This window comes from Mustela nivalis (genome assembly GCF_964662115.1).
Source record: "Mustela nivalis genome assembly, chromosome: 6".
Lineage (NCBI taxonomy): Eukaryota > Metazoa > Chordata > Mammalia > Carnivora > Mustelidae > Mustela > Mustela nivalis.
Window position 1 is genome coordinate 37258390 of NC_139025.1, and position 22850 is coordinate 37281239.

Consider the following 22850-nt stretch of genomic DNA (forward strand, 5'->3'; position numbering starts at 1 on the left):
TTCGCATGCTCATTCTACTTCTAGGTTTATTAGCTCCATTGACTGATGTGGTAATTCATGCTTTCCTTCTTTCATTGATAGGGAAAGAAAGAGCCACCAGGAGAGAACCAAATTTTGCTGCAGGGACCCAATTCACTCTTCAAGTTATTTAGGTTTTAAGTATAATAGAAAGCATTTCTGGGATCTTAAATGAGGTGTATCTCTGAAAATAATGCCGCATTGATTAAAATGTTTATTTCATAAAGTTTCCCAGAGAACTGCTTATCTTCTTCACCCAGGAGATGTTTTCTATAAAATAAGGGGCACCTTATCTTTTTTTAGTTTTTTTCAAAACATTAAAGTAAATTATTAAGAAGTAGCTTTGAAACCATTATTTAACAAATTCTGCAAATTTTATTTTCTATTGAAAATTTCTACCAGTGAAAGTTTACTTGGAGTGGAAGAATTTTGGTCATTCTTTGCTAGATGAATCTTTTGGGATTTGTTTTACAATGAGTTCCCTTTGTTTTAATGAATGAGATTGGTTGGAATTGTGTATAGGGAGATCCAGAAGGCTTAGTGGCTGATTGTTGTGATCCTGGGGTATCTGAAGAGGTGGTGTCTAACAACAAGAAAAAGAAACAGGGACAGGATGAGAAAAGAAGGAGCAGGTGCAAAGCACTGTAATTGGTAGTGTAAGGCAGAGACTTGTCTCCAATGTTAAGGAATTTAGAGGGATTACTCTAGTCTCTGATCAAGGTCCTCATTATCAGGAGTGAAGTAAATATTTCCTAAGCTCTTTTGCTTTGTAATTGACTCTAAGTTCCTCTGACTGTACAATTTTATTAGCATACTGAATACTTCCCAATATACAGGATCATATATACTTTGACCTTGATTGTGGGCCAATAGGGCTTCAGGAAAATCATTCAAACCCCAAATACAACCACTCCCAAACAAACAAACAAACAAACAACATTCCCTCAAAGAGAATACATTGCTTTAACATAGGATATCAATATTACCAAAATGAGAATGGTAATATTCTTTTGGTGATGCTGAAGATACAATTACCAGCAAGAAATATAGATATCCCTGAGTCACAAATAATATACAATTTAAAATTATTTAAAAGAGCATTTATTCACTTAAAATAAATTTAAACTATACATACACAAAATGGGCTATGATGAATTATTAATTGTCATCTCGAGGACGGATACATGCAGAACTATGAGTTTAAAATAGAAATTTAATCCTGTTACTTTGCAGGTTCTTTCTACAGGAAATGTATGAACAGATCACATGCTTTCTTGGCCTCTCTGTGTTGTTCCTGCAGATTTCTAAGCATCTACAGCCTGGTGAGGGACACTAAGATTCTAGGCTGTTCTGAACCTCCATCTTCTGTCTTCCTCTTGAAATCTGCATATCAAGATTAAAATATTTGGAGGGGTTGGTAGCCAATTTTACTGAGTGGATTTAAGACAGTGGAATTTTAAAATCAGTTGGAAATGTCTTTGAGAGGAAGATTTTGTTCGACATGTAGCTCCTGCTTGAGACACCTTGGGAAGCTAAAGCTGAAACCTTTCCCTATTGAAACATAAACACCACTTAATGAGAGATAAAGTCCAGCTGAAATGGGATGCAAATTTCAGGACTACCAAAATCTGAGCCAACTTCAGGACGTAGCCAAAAGGAACCAATGTGCCATGGGTTCACTCTTGCAAGCTCCGCGTTGTACACTGAGGACGAGGGAGGAGTACAAGCAAGGGGGCTCCGATCAGGGTGTTTCTTAGCACTTGATTATTTCCATGTGCTTAATTTACTAGGAATGCTTTTTATTCAAAAAAGGAGCTCTCAGATATCTTGGACTGGGATTTTCTTTTATTGTTGCTATAAAGGGACTAGAAATCAAACATTTAAAAATTACGAATAAATGAATTCTTGAAGAGAGATTGAGTGTTGATGAGAATTTTCTTGCCCTACTAGCTTTTTACGAAGAGAGAAAACAGGCTTTCTTGTGTGAAGTGGTGGGTATGCAGAGCAGTGGCCGTCCATGGTGTAAAAAGCACTTTTTGGCAGCTTGGACCAGTGGTTAAAAGCAAGAAATCAAGGATATATTTGCAATAATGAAAATAATCTTTGGTAAGACTTGGTTTTGGGATTTGACTAAACCCTTCCGAGAATGCTGGCTGCTTGGGTAGCCAAACTGCTCCCAGATGTAAAAACTGTCCCAGTTTATAAGTATTTTCAATTTTTTTAAAAGATTTTATTTATTTTATTTGACAGATAGAGATCACAAGTAGGCAGAGAGGCAGATAGAGAGAGAGGGAGGAGGAAGCAGGCTCCCTGCCGAGCAGAGAGCCCGATGCGGGACTCGATCCCAGGACCCTGGGATCATGACCTGAGTCGAAGGCAGAGGCTTTAACCCACTGAGCCACCCAGGCACCCCTATAAGTATTTTCAATTTATAAGTATCTTGGGACACCAATGTGTTCCACATTCTAGGGCATGAAAGAGGACACCTGATTTTGAGTCCTGAGGTTAGAGGTCTATCAACAGTGTGAAGGGAAGCTGGCTGCACGAAGGGGAAGGCAGTCCTTCACAGAGGAGGTGGTCCCTGAATGATTGTACCTGCCCAGTGACACCAGGTCCTTATTTGGGGATGGAATTGTTGATCTGCTAGCAGACCACTTGGAGGTACAAAGGAAGTGGTGACCTGGTGCTCTTTCTTCATTTGTTTAAAGAGAGGTATAATTTGCCTTCAGGACTTCTTCAGCAACAATAGGATTTGAATAAGGTGATACAGATCTGTGTGCGTGTGTTTGCGTGCGTGCCTGCACGAGTGCATTTTAAAAGAGCTCTTGTATGTGGGGGCAGGGTGGGTGTGTGTGGGGGAAACCAAGTATGGCTTCCAGGGATGTTTAGCAAAAATACACTAAGTGAATACAGCTCTGGCCTGTGTATCGGACAGTGGGGATATAAATCTGTGGAGGCCCCGTTTAGAGGACATGCTTGTGGTCAACCCTGATTTTGGCATCTAGGGAACATCTGAAGCCATGCAGACAGAAGCTTCATCCAAAGTTTTATGCCCCAGAAATTTGTTTTATCTTCATTTTATAAATGTATAACTTCCTGTGATATGAATCTTTCTTGTTTTGGAAGACATTTTCTCTCTCTTCCTTATAAACAGCAAAAAACCTTGAAGAACAGAAGTATTTCAGATTTAGCAGATCTTTCAAACCAGATGCTGCTTTTTCTGTTTTTAATTCCAAATAGGCTTATTGCTTTACCGCAGCTGGGCAGCACATGACAGGCTTCTGAAAGCCTTTTTATTCATCCAATAAACACAAACAACTCAAATATTAGCCTAACGAATACCCAAAGGGTAGCCTCAGAGAGACAAACAAAGCCGATGGTTTCTTCCTCAGGTGTTTGGATATAACAACTGGTGGTAAACTTGGTTGTCTTGTCCATCGGTACCTCTCAGATTTTAATGTGTACATGACCTGGGGGGTCTCATTAAATGCAGGTTTAATTTTAAATTTGGTTTGGATTCAGTGGGTCTGGACTGGGCCCGAGTTTCTGTAGTGCTAACTAGCTTCTCCATGGTGATGCGGGTTATTGGTCCCCAGGACACACGTGGAGTGGCAAAGGGCTAGACAATTTCCTGTTCTAACGGAGGCCTGGGGAAGGCAGTTTGCTCAAGTGGTTGGTGAAGACACCCTCAGATAACGCAGAAATGAGAGCAGGAGAAAAGACAATTTAATGACTTTAAAGGTAGAACGTGGCATGAAGCAAACTGCTTAAAGAGAACGTGAAATAATATTCCATTAGTTACGAAAATGTACATTACATTTCATAATGTACATAATGTACATTTCATAAGCCATTACATAAGAAGCAGGTTGTAAGAAAGCCAAAGCCCTTCCCTTGCCTTTCATTTCCCCCTGCAGTGATCACAAGGGGAGCAGCATGGGCGTTTCAGGTGGGATAAGATTCTGCTGAGATGTACTTCAATAGTAATTACTGTTTACTCAGGGCCAAGAAACAATTAAAGCCAGGTGATGCGAAGAATGTGGAATTCATTAACCTTCCTGCCCATGGCTCCTCTAGGAGAACAAAACCTGACTGCTTTAAAAAAAACAAAACAAACAAACAAACAAAAAAACAAAAACTGATTTTAAAAAATGGCAGGTGGTGGTAATTTTAGGTTGATACTTACAAACCTGCCCCAGACATACCATCCTGCCATGAAAGTTTTACTATTTTTTCCTGCAAAGAATTAACATAAACTCCAAAGACGGACATGCAGGGGGTTACTGGGAAGCTTGGGGAGCTAATAGGGCTTGCAGGGTGAGCCTCAGTTCTGTGCTTTGGGGACCCTCTCATATTGTCCCAGACCTCATATCCCCTAAAATGCCGACCAGACCCCATTCGTCAAAGGTAACTTGATATACTGAGAGGCTTGGAGGACATGGCTGAAAATACAACAAAATCTTACTTACTATAGCAGCAAGAAGCTTCTGATACACTGCCGAACTCAGGACACAATGAAATTGCCAGAGTAGGACATGTGTAAAGCACATACACATGCACACAACAACTCTGGATTTTGACATAATATTCCCTAAGGAGGAAAAAAAAAAATTGTGACCAAGAATAATCATGTAGCTTTTACTCTCATTTCCTGTGCTGGAAGTTCAAGGCCAAGAACTGTTGTTGAACTCGCATCCCTGAATTCACAGATGAGCCAAACCCTCCTTGACTCATTCCTAACCCACAGAGATCTCCAATGAGCGCCACCCAGCCTCTGAAACTGGAAGTGCCTGTGTCTGGAGCTTGGCGTTTTCATCTCCTTTCTGGGCTTTGTGGACACTGAAGCACCAGGTATTGTTGCTTTAGCTCATGGTTTTGGGTTCTGTTATCGTTGTTGTGCATGCTCAAGGCCATCGTTCTGTTTGGAGCTATTGCACTGAAGATGAATACGGATCTCTTACACAAGTTACCGTCTTTCAAGATACTGCAACATCATCCTTTTCAGGTTTTAAGTCATGCTAGTGCTTAAAAAACTTCCCAAATAATTGATTCACTCATATTCCTTGGTAAATTTCCCCTGACCATCTGCTCCATATTATCAGAGAAGGTGTGAGCATGAAGACCACCCCCTCCCCCATATCGTTACTGGAGTCTCAAAAAGCACTGTTCAGAATTTCATCATTTTTAAAGCAATGTTGAGGAGGACTTATGTAGAATCATCATATGATGAACCCCCTAGACTGATTCTGGAACACTCTTCACATGAACAGTCCTCCTTTCTTCCCTAGGGCTCTGGCGGCCAGACAGAACTTAGCCAGTGCCTGGGAGAATTGTCAGGTGTATGTGTTTTGCCTTGTGTTTCGTTTTAGTTTTCTCTCCATTCTCTAGATGTTTCCTTTTTCAACAGTACCTAACTTTGTTTGTTAAGAAACACGATTTCCCCCATCTTCTTTTTCTCCTTCTCTTCCTAATGGTTCTTGAGATGAAAATACTCTGTTGAGTTTCCTTTTTTGTACTTGGGCAGCCTACTCAATGACTCATAAGAGAGTAGCTGGTGACCTGTGGCTCTCACTGTTGAGAGCAAACGCACTTTTGGCATTCTGGCATCCAAACATAGAGGCCAAAGACATAGAGGGTTAGATAATCATCTCTATCATGGTGCCAAACATTCCTTTAAAGCAAAACCTCAATTTCTAATCTTCTATCACTTTGGTCACATGGATGACTTTGCCTTTGTGAATACAATACTACATCTTTGAAGTTTTTGCAGGTCAAGTATTTCTTTTTGAGCAGTCTACTTGGCAAGTTTATTAACTGCTCAAAGAACCTACACACTACATAATGTACATTTTTGTTGGTCTCAAGTTTGGCTTTTAATTTTAATTTCTCCAAAACTGTGAACATGGTTGTGATTTCTCCTTTACTACCCTTTAAATATTATTTCCTCATTGATGGTTCTATGAAAATTGTATATGGTTACATCCACTGCATCTGGAACTTCTTTTATGGACCAGAAATCTTCCAAATGGTTCTTTGCGTATCATTATCAGACATAATGTTATTGGAATCTCAGGACCAAAACTTCCTTCTTGTCATAAGTGTATGACTTATTTTTTTCATTTCCCAGCTTACTGCTTCCTGGTTTAGGCTTACTCTGGTTATTACATTCAGTAATTGTTCTTTGAGTGTACCTTTTCTTGGCAGAAATCAGCCCAGATTACTTATGATGACATGGCTTTGACTCTTGTAGTAGTCTTTTGTATTTCCAAAACAGCCCAGGGAGTCCATTAATTCTACCAAATAACCAACCATTTGATTGGAAAAAAAAATTGTTAAACCAGTTACTTGATTAAGACACTAGATTGGCATTACATTGCTGTATACTGTGCAATTAGATGGGGATTATAGAACGTTGTACATTGTGGATCCCAAGCATACTGCAGATCAAATTCCTATCTCTAGGTTATTACTAGTGTGATGGATTATCTAAATTACAGTGGCCTAAGTCATGTATTTGAAATGAGGCTGAGATCTGTAGGATGAACAAAAGCAACTCCAATAACACACCTGCAACACAACAACTTAGTATCTGTGATAATGAATAGATTACAGTGCAGAGTTTGGAGCACTGGATGGGAAGCAGAATGGCTGGGGTCTGTTCCAGCTCTGTCACAACACATTTCTTTTGACGCATCTTGATTTGAGTTTCCTCATTTGTAGAATGAGGGAGTTGGACTGTATTTTCTGGGCCCTCTTCTAGCTCTGAAAAGCTGACTCTACCTTCCGATGGAGATTGGCTTCCCCTTCTTGACTTTGGAAGATGGTCAAAAGTCAAAGATCCTTCTTCAGATCCTTCTTTCAGATCTCTTCTGATCTTTGGCTTGGAATATAGTTTTATTTAATCTTACGGCAGGAAACATGTTTTACTGAAATGAACTACCTCTTGCCATGAAACAGGCAACACATGGTTAATTTGGTAGAATATTAACTCATTTATGTCATTTTGTTCTTCATTATTTTATTTAATAATGAGCTTTATGACCTTTATGACCTTTAGCAGCCTCTCCACCCAGACACTGGTTCTAGGTGGGTTCTGGTTCTAGGTGGGAGAGTGATTTTCTCACTGTGAACTCGTTAATTCCAGGTTCTGGTTCTGGTTCTCCAGGTTCTGGTTCTAGATGGGAGAGTGATTTTCTCACTGTGAACTCGTAATTCCCATGGTCCAGTAGGGAGGTCATGGCCTGGGGAATCATTTGCTCTTAGATGCACATGTCTGGAAAGTTCTCCTTGGTAGAGCAAAGATACGCACTCTTTCATCAACATCAGTGAGAAGTGAGGAATGGCCCTTTAGTAAGATGTAACCATGCAATGATGCAACAAAACTGGCTAACAGCATTTCATTTATTACAGGACTAAATGCTCATTATTGTTTGTAAAGAAGGAATCCATAACCTCTGTAAAGTTACTGTTTATGGACGGTTGATTTCCATTTACAGAGGAAGAAAGTCCTAGTTGTCTCTAAATGTCAAGCTTTGGCTCACAAAACTCCCGTTTTCTTTTAGTTTGAGGGTGTGTGTATCTCTGTGTGTATGCGTGCCTGTATGTGTGTGTTTAAGAAAATGTTTAGCAACTGGAGAGTCGAGCAGGGAAATAGGACTTGCAAAATGAGAAAAACTCATTTCAGAAATTCTAAACAAACAAACAAAACCCCAAAACTGAGGGGATGTCATGGAAGGCGTTAACAGAGAAGACCCACATCATATGTTATATGGGGCTACCTCCGGGAGGAGAAGGGACTAGAAAAAGACTGGATTTTTCCAACAGAAGGAGTGTGAATCTGGAAATTGTTATGCTAAAATTGGTGTCATTTGATGCTGCAAGAGGCACTTTGCTTATGCAATTGAAATCAAAAGTAAACTGCCTACCTTGGTGTTTCCAGGGTAATTGCAAGCAAATAAGACTAATTAGGAGACTTTATCGTCTCTAATTAAAAGCTAGGAAATAATTCACTCTGTGATGCAAGAATCCCTCGCTATTTGGAAGAGGCATATAGAAAGCGCACATCATTCTTTACTGGGAGCTTTTACTTTCAAAGACCCAAGGTGCTGTTCTACAGAGCACAGCACTTTGGAAGCAGGGGATAAACAGATTCAGAACTTGGTACCCACAGATCCATCCCCTAAACACACATTTGGGACAATGAGTGTAGGAAGTAGGGAGAGGCAATATATTAGTACCAGCTGTACTTGGAAAATGTCATTTAAATGGAACAGGGAGTGGACGTGAACCAAGCTGAGAAGCCCTTCGGGTTGAAGCAAGTGGAAATATGGAAGCACTTTGCTTAACCTTTGGGGACTTTTAAACATTTACTTTTTCATGCCCCATGGCCAGAGCTTTCTTTTAGATCAGGTTATTATTGAGCAAGGGAGAAAGTGAAATTAAGGGAAGAAAAGGGCAGGTGCCTGGGAAGGGAGGGAGCAGGAAATTTCTCTTTGCTGAATAAAGAATATTTTAAAACCTAGGTCTGCCATATTCTTCCCCAATCAGTTTGATTAAAAAGCAGAAATACTACTTTCTTAAACACAGTTCATTTGTAATTTGCCTTGACAATATAAATATGGGGGAAAAATACGGTTACCCATCAGCAAAAGCATTTCCAGGGTGAATCTTTGGCAAAAGTGGGGACCTGCGACAATTCAGGTGGTGTTTTTCTTTCAACCAGGTTCAAAAATCTTTGTAAATTTCCAAAAGTTGTAACGTTTTCTTGTTTCCTTCTTACAGTCAGGCATTCAGAGGTACGCGTTGGTTCTGATAGCTTTGGTAGAAACAGGCTGAAAATGGAAATGAATATAAAAATCTTTGCCTTGAGGCTAATTTGGTATGGACTTGTAAGGCCTGAGTAAATTGATAAATTAGTACATTTAAAAAAAATAATACAAATAAATGCAAGACACATAGGTTTAACATCAGATTCAGAGAACAAGATTAGTATAGTGTTCCTGGGTTTTGTAGAAGACACAGGGTAAGGCCACCAATACAGGAACTGAGTTCCTCTTCTGGTATCTTGGTGATGATTTCCTCTCATCAGCTTCACGTTCATGGAGGGAAGATGCAAAATGCAACATGGTCTTTGCTTTCATTGGCAACATGGTCAGCAGCAGCGCTGGCTGATGTCTGGGCGGGCTCAGCGTTTTCATGGAGTGTGCAATGTGGATGCTTCAGGCTGAGAGGGGGGACTTGGCAGTTGGTGTGCTGTGCTTGCTAGGGGCTCCTGGGGGAGGGATCAAGGCTCCGTGCAAAGGGACGTCCTCTCTGGTCGCACCTTCCTTCATGGCTTGAGCTTGGTCTCAGAGGTCGGCGCCACTGTCACCTTTAGGTGGGGTGGAGGCCAGTCCCCCAGCAGCCTCAGATAATTGAACAGCAGCTGTGACACTCAGAGCAGCGTTTCTTTTTTTTCTTGGGGTGGAAAATGGTGAGAATCGCTTCATCAAAAACCGCTTTGAGACCTTTCTGAGTTAGGGCCGAACATTCCAAGTAGCACTGTGCTCCAATCTTCAACACAAAAGAGAGAGAGAAAGGCGTGAGAGGGGAAGAAAAAGGCGGAGTGGGATCAGACCCTGCTCAGCCACCTGCTGCCTCAGCTTGTCCTGCAAATAGCCCTGGGGTTGGTTTGGATGTGTGTGGGGTGTGTGTGTGTGTGTGTGTGTGTGTGTGTGTGTGTGTGTTTCCTTTTGCATTTCCATTTGCATCTACTATCCTAATTTTTATATTTTTTACTTTCTGATATTAGCAATAAATGGTTGTGGATTGTTTTTGGTTAACCAGTAAGTTCTGAAAGTGAGCCATTACCACTCATTGCTAATATAAGAATATGACAAATGTAAAACTTGAGAGAGGATTCAAAAGCAGTGATATGGTTTAAATATACTTTGTGAACAACAGGGCTACATGATGTTGTTTTTAGCACCCTTTCATAGGCGTGCGGAATGTGTAAATCTGGTACGAGTGAAATGTATCTCCTTCTGTACACAGGAAGGCAGAGTGTCAGCTTAGTTGGTAAACCATATAGAAAGGGAGTGGATGATAAGGTTTGATAGATCGTTCTTCACAAAAATGTACTTTTTCTCCCCCAAGACTATTTATTTATTTATTTGACAGAGAGAGACACAGTGAGAGAGGGTACACAAGCAGGGGGAGTGGGAGGGAGAGGTAGTAGCAGGCTTCCCGCTGAGCAGGGACCCAGGCGTTCCTAAAATGCACTTTTCTTAAAAAAGACTTTATTTATTTATTTGACAGAGAGAGATCACAAGCAGGCAGAGAGAGTGGGGGAAGCAAGCTCCCCGCTGAGCAGAGAGCCCGATGCGGGGCTCAACCCCAGGACCCTGAGATCATGACCTTAGCCGAAGGCAGAGGCTTAACCCACTGAGCCACCCAGGCGTCCCCCCCAAATGCACTTCAGATGAAGTCTCGCTCACCAAGGTAATACTCAATTGGTATTATTACTTGGTTTTGACATACTTTAAAAGGTGTATTTCTAAGGAGTTGAAAAACCCGAAACATGTAAAATAAAAATCATGAAATACATTTACTGATGGAGACACCCTCCTTGTTAGTATATGTTCCATGCGTACTTAAATGATAATATTTTGTTCTTGCTTCAGACTTTATTTCAAAGCTTTTGATGATTTTATACTGTGATATATTTGATAATCACAAAAATCCCTTTGAGAAACATAGGAATTCAGTCCAGAACTAGAGCTTCTCTTTAAAAAATAGCCAGCCAGAGCAGACCATGTTTGGCAGGCAAACTCACGAGATTGTTCACGTGAGGGAGACTCAGGGTTTTAATTGCTCATAAGCTTGGCATTAGCTAACGATATGATGCGGGCCTTTTAATATTAGGGACATCTGGAGAAACGCTTTTATTATATACTTCACATTATGAGAATAACTAAAGAATCAAAGCAGATTCACAAGAGGGTGGTTGGATGGTGAGCCCTCGGAAGCCACAGCAGATCCATGACTAGAGCAGGGTAGCAGAATCACATGCCTATTCCAGTAACTTCTGTCAATGAGGAAAGCAGGGCAAGGTGCCAGCCTGGGGGGACAGGTGGAAACCATGGGGAACCTGAACAACCCCCTCCCCACCCAAAGAGCTGGCAGTCTCCGCCAGCTCTGGACAGTCGTGGCCATGGTTCGCTATTGGCCATCTTTGTACAATTGGACTTTTGGATTTTTAGGTAATAATTACCAATTTAAAAAATACTTTGTGGGCCAACCAAGACACTAATATGTGATTTCTTTGGCAGCTAGACAGTTTGCAGTGCATGAACTAAAGGAATTTGTAGTAGACATTAGGATAGAGGGGGAAAAGCCCCAGAAGGTAAAATGATTTGTTGAAGGGCACCCAACCAGACAGCGGAACTAGAGTAGAATCTCGGTCTCTTGGCCTGTGTTCTTTGTTCCATGACGGTTGCCCTTATCACTCAACTCTGCAAGGAGCTGGTCAAGGGGCATCTGGGTGGTTCAGTTGGTTAAGTGTCTGCCTTCAGCTCACCCTGGGATCGAGCCCTATGTGGGCTTCTCCCTCTCTCTGCCCTCCCCCTGCTTGTGCTCTTTGAGTTTCTCTCTCAAATGAATAAATACATAAAATCTTAAAAAAAAAAGATGATCAAAAATTAAGCATGAAATAAAGTTTTTCTGGTTGGGTCCAGATAGTATACACTTTTTTTTTTTCCTATAAAGAAGAAACACTGTATGAGCTAAAGGAAAACGCCCACAGAAGAGATGTTGGATATTAAAACTGCTCTTATGGTTTCATTTTAACCATGGTTTGGCCTTTGAATTAAAAAAATGGTTTTTTTATTTGCAACTGATGAATCACTAAACTCTACCTCTGCAACAACCCCATCCCCCACAAAAATGGCTTTATAAAATCATTAAAAACAGATGGATGCAAAAAAGGGATAAAAATAGAGACCATTTTCCTAATAATATCATGAAATGGCATCGATTACATTTTGGGATTGTGGCCAATGCTTGCTAAGAACATGTGAAAAGCACACCACTCCCGTGAGTTGAAGGACTGCTTGTAATGCAGCTCTTCTCTGTCATGCTGAAAAAATACCCAGAGAGTGCTGAGGGGTCATTTGTCTGGAATGCCTCCCCACTAAGCTCACAAGCCTCGCTTGATTGTGGAAGGCTCAGTTCAGGTGGGGCTCTGGGCCATCAGATGCTGTAAGATGGGCGGGGCTAGTGTGTCATCCTCCCTCCTGGGTGCTCCTAACAGCCCAGCAGGCCTTGCCTTCTGAAGGCGGAGGAGGAGCCCAAATGCATCTGTCCCTATGCAGATATTTCTGAAGATAATGAAACAGTGGATCAAGGCATTACTGTGTAACTGAGTTAATATAACACTGTCTCGGACCGATAGTTCCAGGTAAAATAGCAAAGAGATTTTGGGCATGATTTGGGAAATAGGTGTGTGAGAGAGAACCTAGTTATGAGGTATTTTGAAGATTTTTTTTTTTTTTTAATTCATTTGAGAGAGAAGCAGAGACAGAGACAAACAGAACACAAGCAAAGAGGGAGAGGGAGAAGCAGACTCCCTGCTGAGCTGGGAGCCTGACATGGGACTTGATCCCAGGACCTAGATATCATGACCTGAACCAGAGGCAGACGCTTAACCATCTGAGCCACCCTGGCACCCCTGAAGTGAGTATTTTGTTAACCATCTATCAAGTGCTCTGGATCAGAGAGAAGACTTCACCCTGGTTCAGGGAAAAGGCACAGCCATTATAGACATTGCTAAAAAGAAACCACCTCATTAATGACTTCGACATTGTGAAATGGAAAACGGTCTCAAGGAAACATAGCTTTCCTTAAAGCTTCCTCTGCCTCTTGGAGCAAAATGACCTATACAGTCAAGTATTTGGAACATTCTATAAGAGAGCAGGATTTGTGGATGCTTGTTTAGATACACATGTTAACAATCTGTGACATGCTTTGCCAAAATGATTTATTTTCCAGGAAAAAAAAAAAAGAGATTGAGGAATGTACACTGAGGGAACACTTTTCTCATAGCTTTATAACGGCTGAAATGTATTACCCCAAAGCTGAGAAATTTATCAGACATGTAGAGAACATACAAGAGTCTGACAAGAAGAAATTAAAGAAACAAACAAATGGACAAACAGAATCCACAGTGACCAGTCGGGTGAAAGAAAACCTCTTACATCTTCCAGGTCGTCGTTGTGGAGGTGGGACATGTTATGGAATAAAATAAAGTGTCACTGGAAGGAATGAAGGCAAAGAGGTTGTCCCGGCCATAGATGCCTCTGCGAGGCACATGAATTTAATGACAACTATAGCTTGCTGAGCTGGACCTCACCTTTCTTTGGGTCACTTAATCCTTGTGAGGACTTGGCAAGGTAAGCCTGTCACCATCGTCATGTGTAGCTCAGCCAACGGACACCGGAGAGAGGAGGTTACCTCCGGAGGGCACACAACTAAAACAATGTCAGAGGCTGGAATCCGTCTTAACCACTCTGTGGGGCAGCCTCCAGCAAATGAAAACAAATGTGGCTGGAAGGGCAAAACGAACCGACAAATGGAGACGTTGTTTTGGATGTAGTGAGGGCGATGAGAGAGGGGATGGGGCGAAAGGGTAAGGCATTTCTGATAAATGGAGAGAAGAGAAAATATTACTGAAATAAACAGGGGAAGCTGGTATCTCAGCAACCAGTGAATGACCAGAAGTTTTTTCTCTCTTATTTAAGAATTAGGAAAGGTGCAGGCAACTTGAAAGCCAAGAAAAGGAAAAGGAACCCAACAGCTTGTATGATAAATTTCATCCTAACAAACTGCTCCAAGAGGAAAAAATGTTTCTAGGCTGGATGGATTTGCAGCTGACTTTTTGTCAGAGTATAAAGCAGCGGTTGCCAGCTCAGGGGTGGGTAGATGATGTGAGTGTGCCGCTCGAGTGTAGGTGAGATGGAGTGGGGGGGTCGTGGCAAACTGAAGGGTAGGTACCTTTTCGAAAAGGCTGTTGAAGGATTGCAGTTGATGAGGAAATGCTGGCCTAGTGCTGCCAAACCTTCTGATTTTTTTTTTTTTTTTAGAAGCCAGAAATATGTATCTTCATGAAAACTTTCTATTGTTCAATTTTGGCCACTAAATCACATTTAAAATACACATGTGGACAGATGAAAGCATTTGTGGGTGAAGTTTGGTTCATCACTTACCAATGTTCTCCCTATGCTTGAAAGGATACTTTTATGTGTACTGGTCTCTCTATTTGGAATTTTTTTCTCCCTAGTCCCCACCTTTGCCCACTTGACAAACGTGTCCTTATCCTTCAAAGCTGACTAGGATGTCACCTGCCCTGAGACATTGTCTTGGAATCCTCTTTCCCTGAATGTGTCCATCACTTCCCCCTCTCTGCTACCTCAGTACTAAGTATTCATTCAGGGGGCAGGCTTTGGTTTGCTGGTCACCTGCCTCTTCTGGCCTATGGGCCTCTTGAAGGAAAGGACTTCATTTTGGTAACCCAGACCTCAGCAGTGAAGTAAACAATTTTCAATGACCATGAGAAAGAGAAGCAATGACTGGCACACAAAACAAGGGGGATTATGGTGACTTTTGCAGTCAGTAGGTGGGTATTATTACTATTGTTATTATTAAAGATTCCATTTATTTATTTAACAGAGAAAGAGCACGAGCCAGAGGGGGGAATAGAGGGAGAAGCAGACTCCTTGCTGAGCAGGGAGCCCGATGCAGGGCTCAATCCAGGAATCATGATCTGAGCCAAAGGCTGACGCTTGACCAACTGAGCCTCCTAAGCACCTCAGTAGATGGGTATTGAAGACTCTGGTTGATTAAGATGACTGAACATTGAGGAACACCTGGGTGGTACAGTCAGTTAAGCATCTGATTCTTGGTTTTGTATATGTGCTGCCGAAGCGAGCACTGATTCTTGGTTTTGGCTCAGGTCATGATCTCACAGTCATGGGACTGAGCCTTGTCTCAGGGTCCACGCTCAGTGTGGAGTCTGCTTCAGATTCTCTCTCCCTTTCCCTCCCCACTCACTCTCTTTCTCAGATAAGTAAACAAACAAACAAATAAAATCTTAAAAAAATATGATTGAACACTGATGACAGGATTTCTACAACAGTTTTGCTGCCGTCAACCCACTGGTGCAAACCTGTTCCAAAGCCAGCAGGAAACAGATATTAAGACAAAGAGTGAGAACAACAGTAAGAAAGGCACAGGGTAGGGCGCCTGGGTGGCTCAGCGGGTTAAGCCGCTGCCTTCGGCTCAGGTCATGAACTCGGAGTCCTGGGATCGAGTCCCGCATCGGGCTCTCTGCTCAGCAGGGAGCCTGCTTCCTCCTCTCTCTCTGCCTGCCTCTCTGCCTGCTTGTGATCTCTCTCAATAAATCTCTCTCAAATAAATAAATAAAATCTTAAAAAAAAAAAAAAAAGAAAGGCACAGGGTGAACAAGATCATGAGAGAGGGCAAAAAGAGGCCAGAGGCTGACACAGGGATAAATGTTTTGTCAAGAAATACCCATTACTTAGGAAGTCTGGACTTAGAATTTCAGGTTTAGGTTGTGTCAAATGGAATTGGGAAAGAGAATGCATGAAGAATAATAATCTTTGGGCTAAAGTGTAGCAAGGTGTCTGGCACATGCTGGGTGTTCAGTGAGTTATTGACAAGTAAACCCAATAGTAGTGTGGACGTGCGCAAATGAGGAGAGCTGGCTGGAGAGTAAGAAACCCAATAAGGACAGGAAGAGGGAGGCAAAAACAAGTGGAGGGATAACAATGAATATTTATCACCGATTGACACGAAATATTTACATAAATGTGGTTGACTTTTGATAAGTGTAAAGAATTATAATATGCATGATATGAAAATATCCTTTAAAAATAAAAAGCCCTTTGAGACTAAAAAGAGATGATAGATGAAAAATGCTTTGGAAGTTGGAAAGTACTGAACAAAAGGAATCGAATACGAACAATCAGAACTTGCAAGGCATTTAAACTATGGGGGAGAATATGCACATTAAAATATGGGGCTTCTTTCCCCCTGGGGAAAATAGTACATTATATGTTAATAAAAATACGGGGTTCAGTATATAAAGAAGAAGCCCCAAACCTAAGGGTTTCTTTTCAGAGTCTAGGAGGGAAGCAGAAGAGGATGGTGGTTAAAGCAGTTTCACATCCCAGCTCTGCCCCTTTCGAGCAGTGTGACGGTCTCCTCCCTGAGCCTCAGTTTCCTTTAGGAAAGTGGAACTAATAATACACACACCTCAGGGGGTTGCTGTGAGGATTAATTAAGACAAGGCATGCAAAGCGCTTGGCATAAAGCCTCGCACACAGCAAACACTCCATAGATGCTAGCTGTTATTATAAACTACTTGACAGGAAAGTCAGGGAGCAGAGAAACTTAAAGCATCTCTATAATTACATGTATTGTGATGAAACAAGTTAAACTCTTGCTTGGATTTCTTCTAAATTGGATTTCGTAAGCTAAACATGATTCTTTCCATATCCGAGAGCAGTTGCTAGGAGAAACTGGCAAAAGGCAATAAAGTGGTGAACTCAGCCATTGTTCTTAAAATAAGTATGAAACGAGATGGGAGGCTTTGGAGTGACTTCTTTTCAGAGGGGAAAAACAACTTCCTAAATGAGAAGTCAAGCCAGGACGCTGACAACATGATGGTGGATATAGGACAGAAGCAAGGGACAGAGACCAGCTCCTGCAAAACATACCAGCTGATTCTCTGGGTTGGGGGGGACCTCCTTATTGTGGAAAATGCACACTGGACTCACACGCAATTGTCTGTTCTGTGGAGCTATATGTCTATGTGCCTTAGCAAGGGAAGTTAAACTGAATGTGCGAGGAGGAGGTAGAAGATTGGCATACATAGGCATGTACCCATTTTACAGAAGGCAAAATAAATGGTTGGAGGAGACCATTTACACCATGGTCAGGTGCACAGGGGTGACACCCACAGATCTGGATTAAAGTTGCTCCCATGATTTTCAGCTGTGTGAATCCAACATTTCATCTCCCTAAGACTGTTTTCTCACCTGCAAGATGAGATGCACGTTATCAGCCGAGAGGCTGAAATGAGACAGAGCCTGTAAAGTGTGTGATATTGTAAGAACTTGATGAATGGCTCATACTGGTAGTTCTGACATGATATTCGCAGAAGTAGGAAGTGTTGTCTCAAGTACGTGTGAGACATTCTCATGTATTGCAACCGTAAAAACATAATCCTATTTAATTCATTTCTATTTGAGTGTATTGCTTAGTCTTGGTGCCTATAAGAACATTTTAAGAAGAGAAATGCATAAATTTTTGTTCACCAAGGATTTGTAAGTAATATTCTTCTTGATCGGTTTAGAAGGGTGATTCCTTCTCTGCCCAGGGCATGCATTTTGCGGGGTTAGTTACTTTAGAAGCCTTAATTACTTTAAGGTTTTATTTATTTATTTATTTATTTATTCATTTATTTGAGAGAGCGTGAGCCTGAGTGTCGGATGGGGGTACAGAGAGAATCTCAAACAGACTCCCTGCTGAGCTCAGAGCTCAACTCAGGGATCGATCTCAGGCCCAGGAGATACTATGACCTGAGCTGGAACCAAGAGTCAGATGTTCATACCTGGCCACCCAGGTATGCCCAAAGCTTTAGTTATTTTTTAAAAGAAGCAGTTTCTGAAACCTCTGGCCCAGGTCTCTGGGTTTATGACTAATTCAATGAGGAGGTAGATTCAGGTTATGGAAATATGATTTAAAAGCCTCCTGGTTCTTCTTCTGTTGTGTCCATTTTAGTGTCTTCTTTTGCACACATCTTGTTAGTAACTAGGAGACAAAGATTTGGTCTATATAATTTCCCCACTGGAATCACCATTCACATGAAGCTCTCAAGAACGAAGACACGTCGGTGAGAAAAGTTCCAGCTGTGAGCTGGTTGCTATCATCTGTCAGCAGCCCCTTGGATTTTCCAACTGGTCACCTGCTGGTTTATGTTACTCTTTTAGATGCTGTTTGGGACATAATCCAGGCTCTCTAAGTGGCTGTTCATTAGATGGTGAACAAATATGACCCTACCAGATGCTCATCTAAGTTTTTCCTAAGGAAATCACAAAATGCCTTTTATGGGGTCATTTCAATGAATTACATTGATAATAAGCAGTGAGTTGTCAAATATACATATATCTAATAACTCCCTTTACTCGCACTCACTACAGCAATTGGATATTCCAAAGGTTATTGAATCAAATGATAAGTGCTTCAGTGGTTTAAATTCGCCAGGTTTCTTTCTTAACAAGAGACAACGATGGCTGAGAAGAACGCTCACCAAATGGTCCCTTCCAATCCACCTAGAACAGAGGGGACAGCAGGAAGCAGACTGAACTTCAAAGCAAGAGTCTACGTCGCTCACCCACCCTAGTTCTTCTCTCAGCGTACACTTAAAATGGAATTCAAATCGGACTGTACCGCTTTTGCAAGCTTCACACCATGCTCGTAAGTGAGAGGTTTCTCTTTCATATACAGCAAACGGGCCAAGGTTTTGGGGTCATCGCGGAGATCAATCTGACAAAAAAAAAGAAAAACAAAACAAAACACAAAAACCCCACATGATAAATTCACTTTTTGTTTTTGTTTTTGTTTTTTAGATCTAACCTGAGATTTTAACTGTGATTTTTTTAAACCGTGGTGTGGTTTAACCGTGGTGTCCCCCCACTCCCTCAAGATCTATGAAGTCGCTCAGGTTTCTTTAAGGAGGCACATACACATGCCCATGTTGCATCTGAAAAACTGAAGTGATTTCTTTGTAAATATAAACATCAGGTTTTCCATGTGCTTTCTTCTTCAAAAGCAAGTCCCTCTGGGGAGCTGAGGACTTACACCAATAATCCCATAGTTGTCTCAGGCGTCTTTGGAATTCCCTGTTTATTTTTAGATCCCACTTCTAGGAGGTGCACCGTGATTGATCAGTCTTATTACCTTACGGTGATGCCTCATTTGATCCCCAATTATATTACTCGTTTCTTAATAGTCTATTTCCTGGCTCTGAATCCATCTTTGTCTTCACACGCACCGGGATCAAGATTTGCCTCCTGTGAGGATCTTCTAATGAATGTCACTGCAGGTTCTGAAGCCGCGTCCCAAAGAGGAATTCCCAAAGGGTCTGCTTAAGGAATAAGCATTAATCTTTTCAAAGGCAGAACGGCTTTGAAAATGGAGTATATGTTTGGATTAGTTTTGAGAATTTAATTAAATATTTTAGTTGCTTTAAAAATCTCACTGTGTATGCAAACCTATGCATACATGAATGGGTGTAAATGTGGGCTTGAATTTTAAAGAAAAACAAATATATTCATCTAGTAAAGTTCCATTTATAAGCACGTTGCTCAGCTTTACTAATTTGTGGGATGTTTTCTTTTCTAGTCTCGGTTGTTCAATGTAGTGCCCACCAATTATAAAATGGGCTCAAATTGCACAAAGATGTTAATGCCGTCAATATTTTGGCAGCAGGGATCATGTTTGGCTATCAATATGGCCAAACATTATCATTTGGGGTTAAGGTAAAAGACTGCATTTAAACAATTATCTTGGGGTGCTGGGGTGGCTGAGTCGATAACTGTGCCTTCAGCTCTGGTCATGATCCGAGTCTTGGGATTGAACCCCATATTGGGCTCCCTGCTCAGCAGGAAGCCTGCTTCTCCCTCTCCCACTACCCCTGCTTGTGCTTCCTCTCTCGCTGGGTCTCTCTTTGTCAAATAAATAAATAAAATCTTAAAAAAAAATAAACAGTTATCTTTCAGAGTTGAAGCTCTAACTATACTCTGATTTTTGGATGTGTTAATTATCTGTCCATATCTTCTCTAGGAAGTACTTTTATTATTTTTAAACATTTCTCTTTGTTAAACAGAATAGAAAATGAGAAATAGAAAGCAGTATAACAGTAAAACCCGTCAGCATTATTATGTTTCTGTGTCTTCGGATAGTAATTTAGGTTTTAGCGTAGCGAAGAACACAATCTTTTCAAAACTATAAAAAGTAGGAACAATCTCTAAAACATTTGTGCAGTTGGCTTACTGTTGGAAATTCAAATTATAGAACTTTATTAGCTTTCGAAACACTTCAAAGCCTTTGACAATCACAGATTTGTTTATCTGGTACACCTGTTTTTCACTTCTTTCCTAAGCTCTGGAAGACCAAGAGGTTTAAAGGGGTGTAACAGAGAAGTGAAATTCTGTCTTCCTTCTCCAGTGGTGTTAAGGGCTCTCTCTCATAATGTGCCCATTCTGACTGCCGGGGTTATTTTGACATTCACCTATTTTGTGACTTCCAAACAACTGTAGATTTCAGATATAAAACCTATTAGGCAGTGTGATGGACATCCCATCTCCTTCCTCCCGCTCAAGGCTGGAGAAGGGCATCTGTTTCAAAACGTACTTCGTTATTTATTTATTTTTTAGAAGATTTTATTAATTTATATGACACAGAGAGAGAGAAAGAGAGAGAGAGAGAGAGAGAGAGAGAGATCACAAGTAGGCCGAGAGGCCGGCGGGGGCGGGGGGAGCCGACTTCCTGTTGAGCAGAGCCCCATGCTGGGCTCCATCCCAGGACCCTGGGTTCATGACCTGAGCCGAAGGCAGAGGCTTTAACCCACTGAGCCACCCAGGTGCCCCCGTACTTCATTATTTAAAACTAAAAAGCAGAGAGATTAATTTTGAAAGACCACCTCAAAACCTCCTGCTTCATATTAAATAGCTCTGTTGTTTTCTCAACCATGGGCTAAATAATTATGCAGATCTTAAGAATGGCTGTTTAACAATGGAATACTATGCAGCCATCAAAAGAAATGAAATCTTGCCATTTGCGACAACGTTTGGAACTAGAGAGTATCATGCTTAGTGAAATAAGTCAAGCAGAGAAAGACAACTATCATATGATCCCCCTGATATTAGGAAGTGGTGATGCAACATGGGGGCTTAAGGGGGTAGGAGAAGAATAAATGAAACAAGATGGGATTGGGAGGGAGACAAACCATAAGTGACTCTTAATCTCACAAAACAAACTGAGGGTTGCTGGGGGGAGGGGGGTTGGGAGAAGGGGGGTGGGTTTATGGACATTGGGGAGGGTATGTGCTTTGGTGAGTACTGTGAGTGTGTAAATCTGGTGATTCACAGACCTGTACCCCTGGGGATAAAAATATATTATATGTTTATAAAAAATAAAAAAATAAAAAAAAAAGAATGGCTGTTTATCGGATTGATAACATCTGAGACACTCTTCTCTCATGTTGTTGAAATAAGATGTCTAAGAGACACCTAAAGGGTCTTTTTTTTGCCACCCTCCTGCCCTGCCCACCTGCCCGCCATCACTGTCTCTAACCTGGGTCCCTATGAGGACATAAGGCACATGAGGCATGCAGTCCTTCAGCTCTGGGACCCATTCTTCCTGGACATTGTGGTAAGAGGCAGGATTCACGACAGAGAAGCAGATCAAAAACACATCAGTGTTGGGGTAGGAGAGCGGCCTCAGCTGGTTGTAGTCCTCCTGCGGGAAGAGCAGAGTTTGTACAGATTAGGAAAAGGCGGGTCCCCCGATTCCTTCCTGGCCCTGGGATCTGGTGGTTCCCTCCAGGTATTCCTAGAAATAAAGAAGCCGTCAGTCAGGAAAACACCTTTTCCTTGTGTATGGAGATTGTATACTGCCCCCCTTGAAAGAAGAACTTAAAAAGAAATTTTTTGAGCAGGTTTAGTGAGATCATGTACATGCTATGAAGTTTACCCACTGAATGTATATAATTCAATAAGGATTATGGCAATTCCCTGTCCCATTGGAATTATGTTGTATTGAATATTATTTAAATTAGTGTGCCATTGGCCAAGGCACAGCAATTCTCTTCTTATACAACTTTTAAAAGTTGCATACAAATTTAATTTAGAATAAGCTAGCTATGAACATAAAACAAAGAGCTATTGCCAAATCAGACACCACAATTTTGTGGAAATAATATTGTGTGAGGGGGCACCTGGGTGGCTCAGCGGGTTAAAGCCTCTGCCTTCGGCCCAGGTCATGATCCCAGGACCCTGGGATCGAGCCCCGCATCGGGCTCTCTGCTCAGTGCAGAGCCTGCTTCTCTCTCTCTCTCTCTCTCTGCCTGCCTCTCTGCCTACTTGTGTGCTCTGTCAAATAAATAAATAAAATCTTTAAAAAAAAAAAAAATATTGTGTGAGGATTTAGAATTCAGACTTTGGCTAAGTCTACCTAGAGGATATCGTGTGGCCTAGTAAATAAAATACCAGAAAAATTATTTTTTCCCCAAACTCTTTTCAGATCAGAATATGCTCTGGCTGAAGGGTCCCCGGTTACAGAAGATGTTTATGTATATGTTGTTTCCGTGGAAGAGGAAAAAGGCAAAGTAAAACATTGGATCATCTCAACTTTGGGAAAATGTCAGCAAGTACCTTTTGTATGTGAAGCGTCTTAGGAGATTCCAAGGTAAATCTGCCATTTCAATATAACATTTTCTGTTTTCATAGAATTTAGTAACACATAAGCCAAAAGTAATTTTATGTGTGTGTACTTATACTATATAAGTATATGCTATGTATATGTTCATGTCCGCACACACCACAATTTACATACTGGTCATATACACCGTGTGTACTTCATATATGCACACATGCCACGTACATGCACACACTACACATACATAGAGCCATGAAACCTGTATGTTCACGCTTATCACATACTTAGATGTAGGCAACATATAATTTCATTTATTAGCGTCCTGACTTCTCTTC

General features: G+C 41.3%; 1 protein-coding gene and 1 long non-coding RNA gene across 3 annotated transcripts in view; one reads left to right on the plus strand and one right to left on the minus strand.

The window, feature by feature from the left end:
- Positions 1–782: 782 nt before the first annotated feature.
- On the plus strand, positions 783–8634 carry LOC309866425. The gene is made up of 2 exons (XR_014312651.1): positions 783–7108; positions 7184–8634. It is a non-coding gene; the product is annotated as an uncharacterized lncRNA (long non-coding RNA).
- RHOJ (ras homolog family member J) overlaps positions 8591–22850 on the minus strand; it is a 78352-nt gene continuing 64092 nt past the window's right edge. Inside the window, exons 3-5 of one of the 2 annotated variants that reach the window (XM_082734180.1) lie at positions 21433–21597; positions 18526–18621; positions 8591–9570 (exon numbers count right to left, since the gene is read on the minus strand). In XM_082734180.1, the coding sequence (XP_082590306.1) occupies positions 9424–9570; positions 18526–18621; positions 21433–21597 (408 nt within the window). In that variant the 3' untranslated portion in view covers positions 8591–9423. The remainder of the gene's footprint in view (positions 9571–18525; positions 18622–21432; positions 21598–22850) is intronic. The other variant, XM_082734181.1, reaches the window with a different exon arrangement.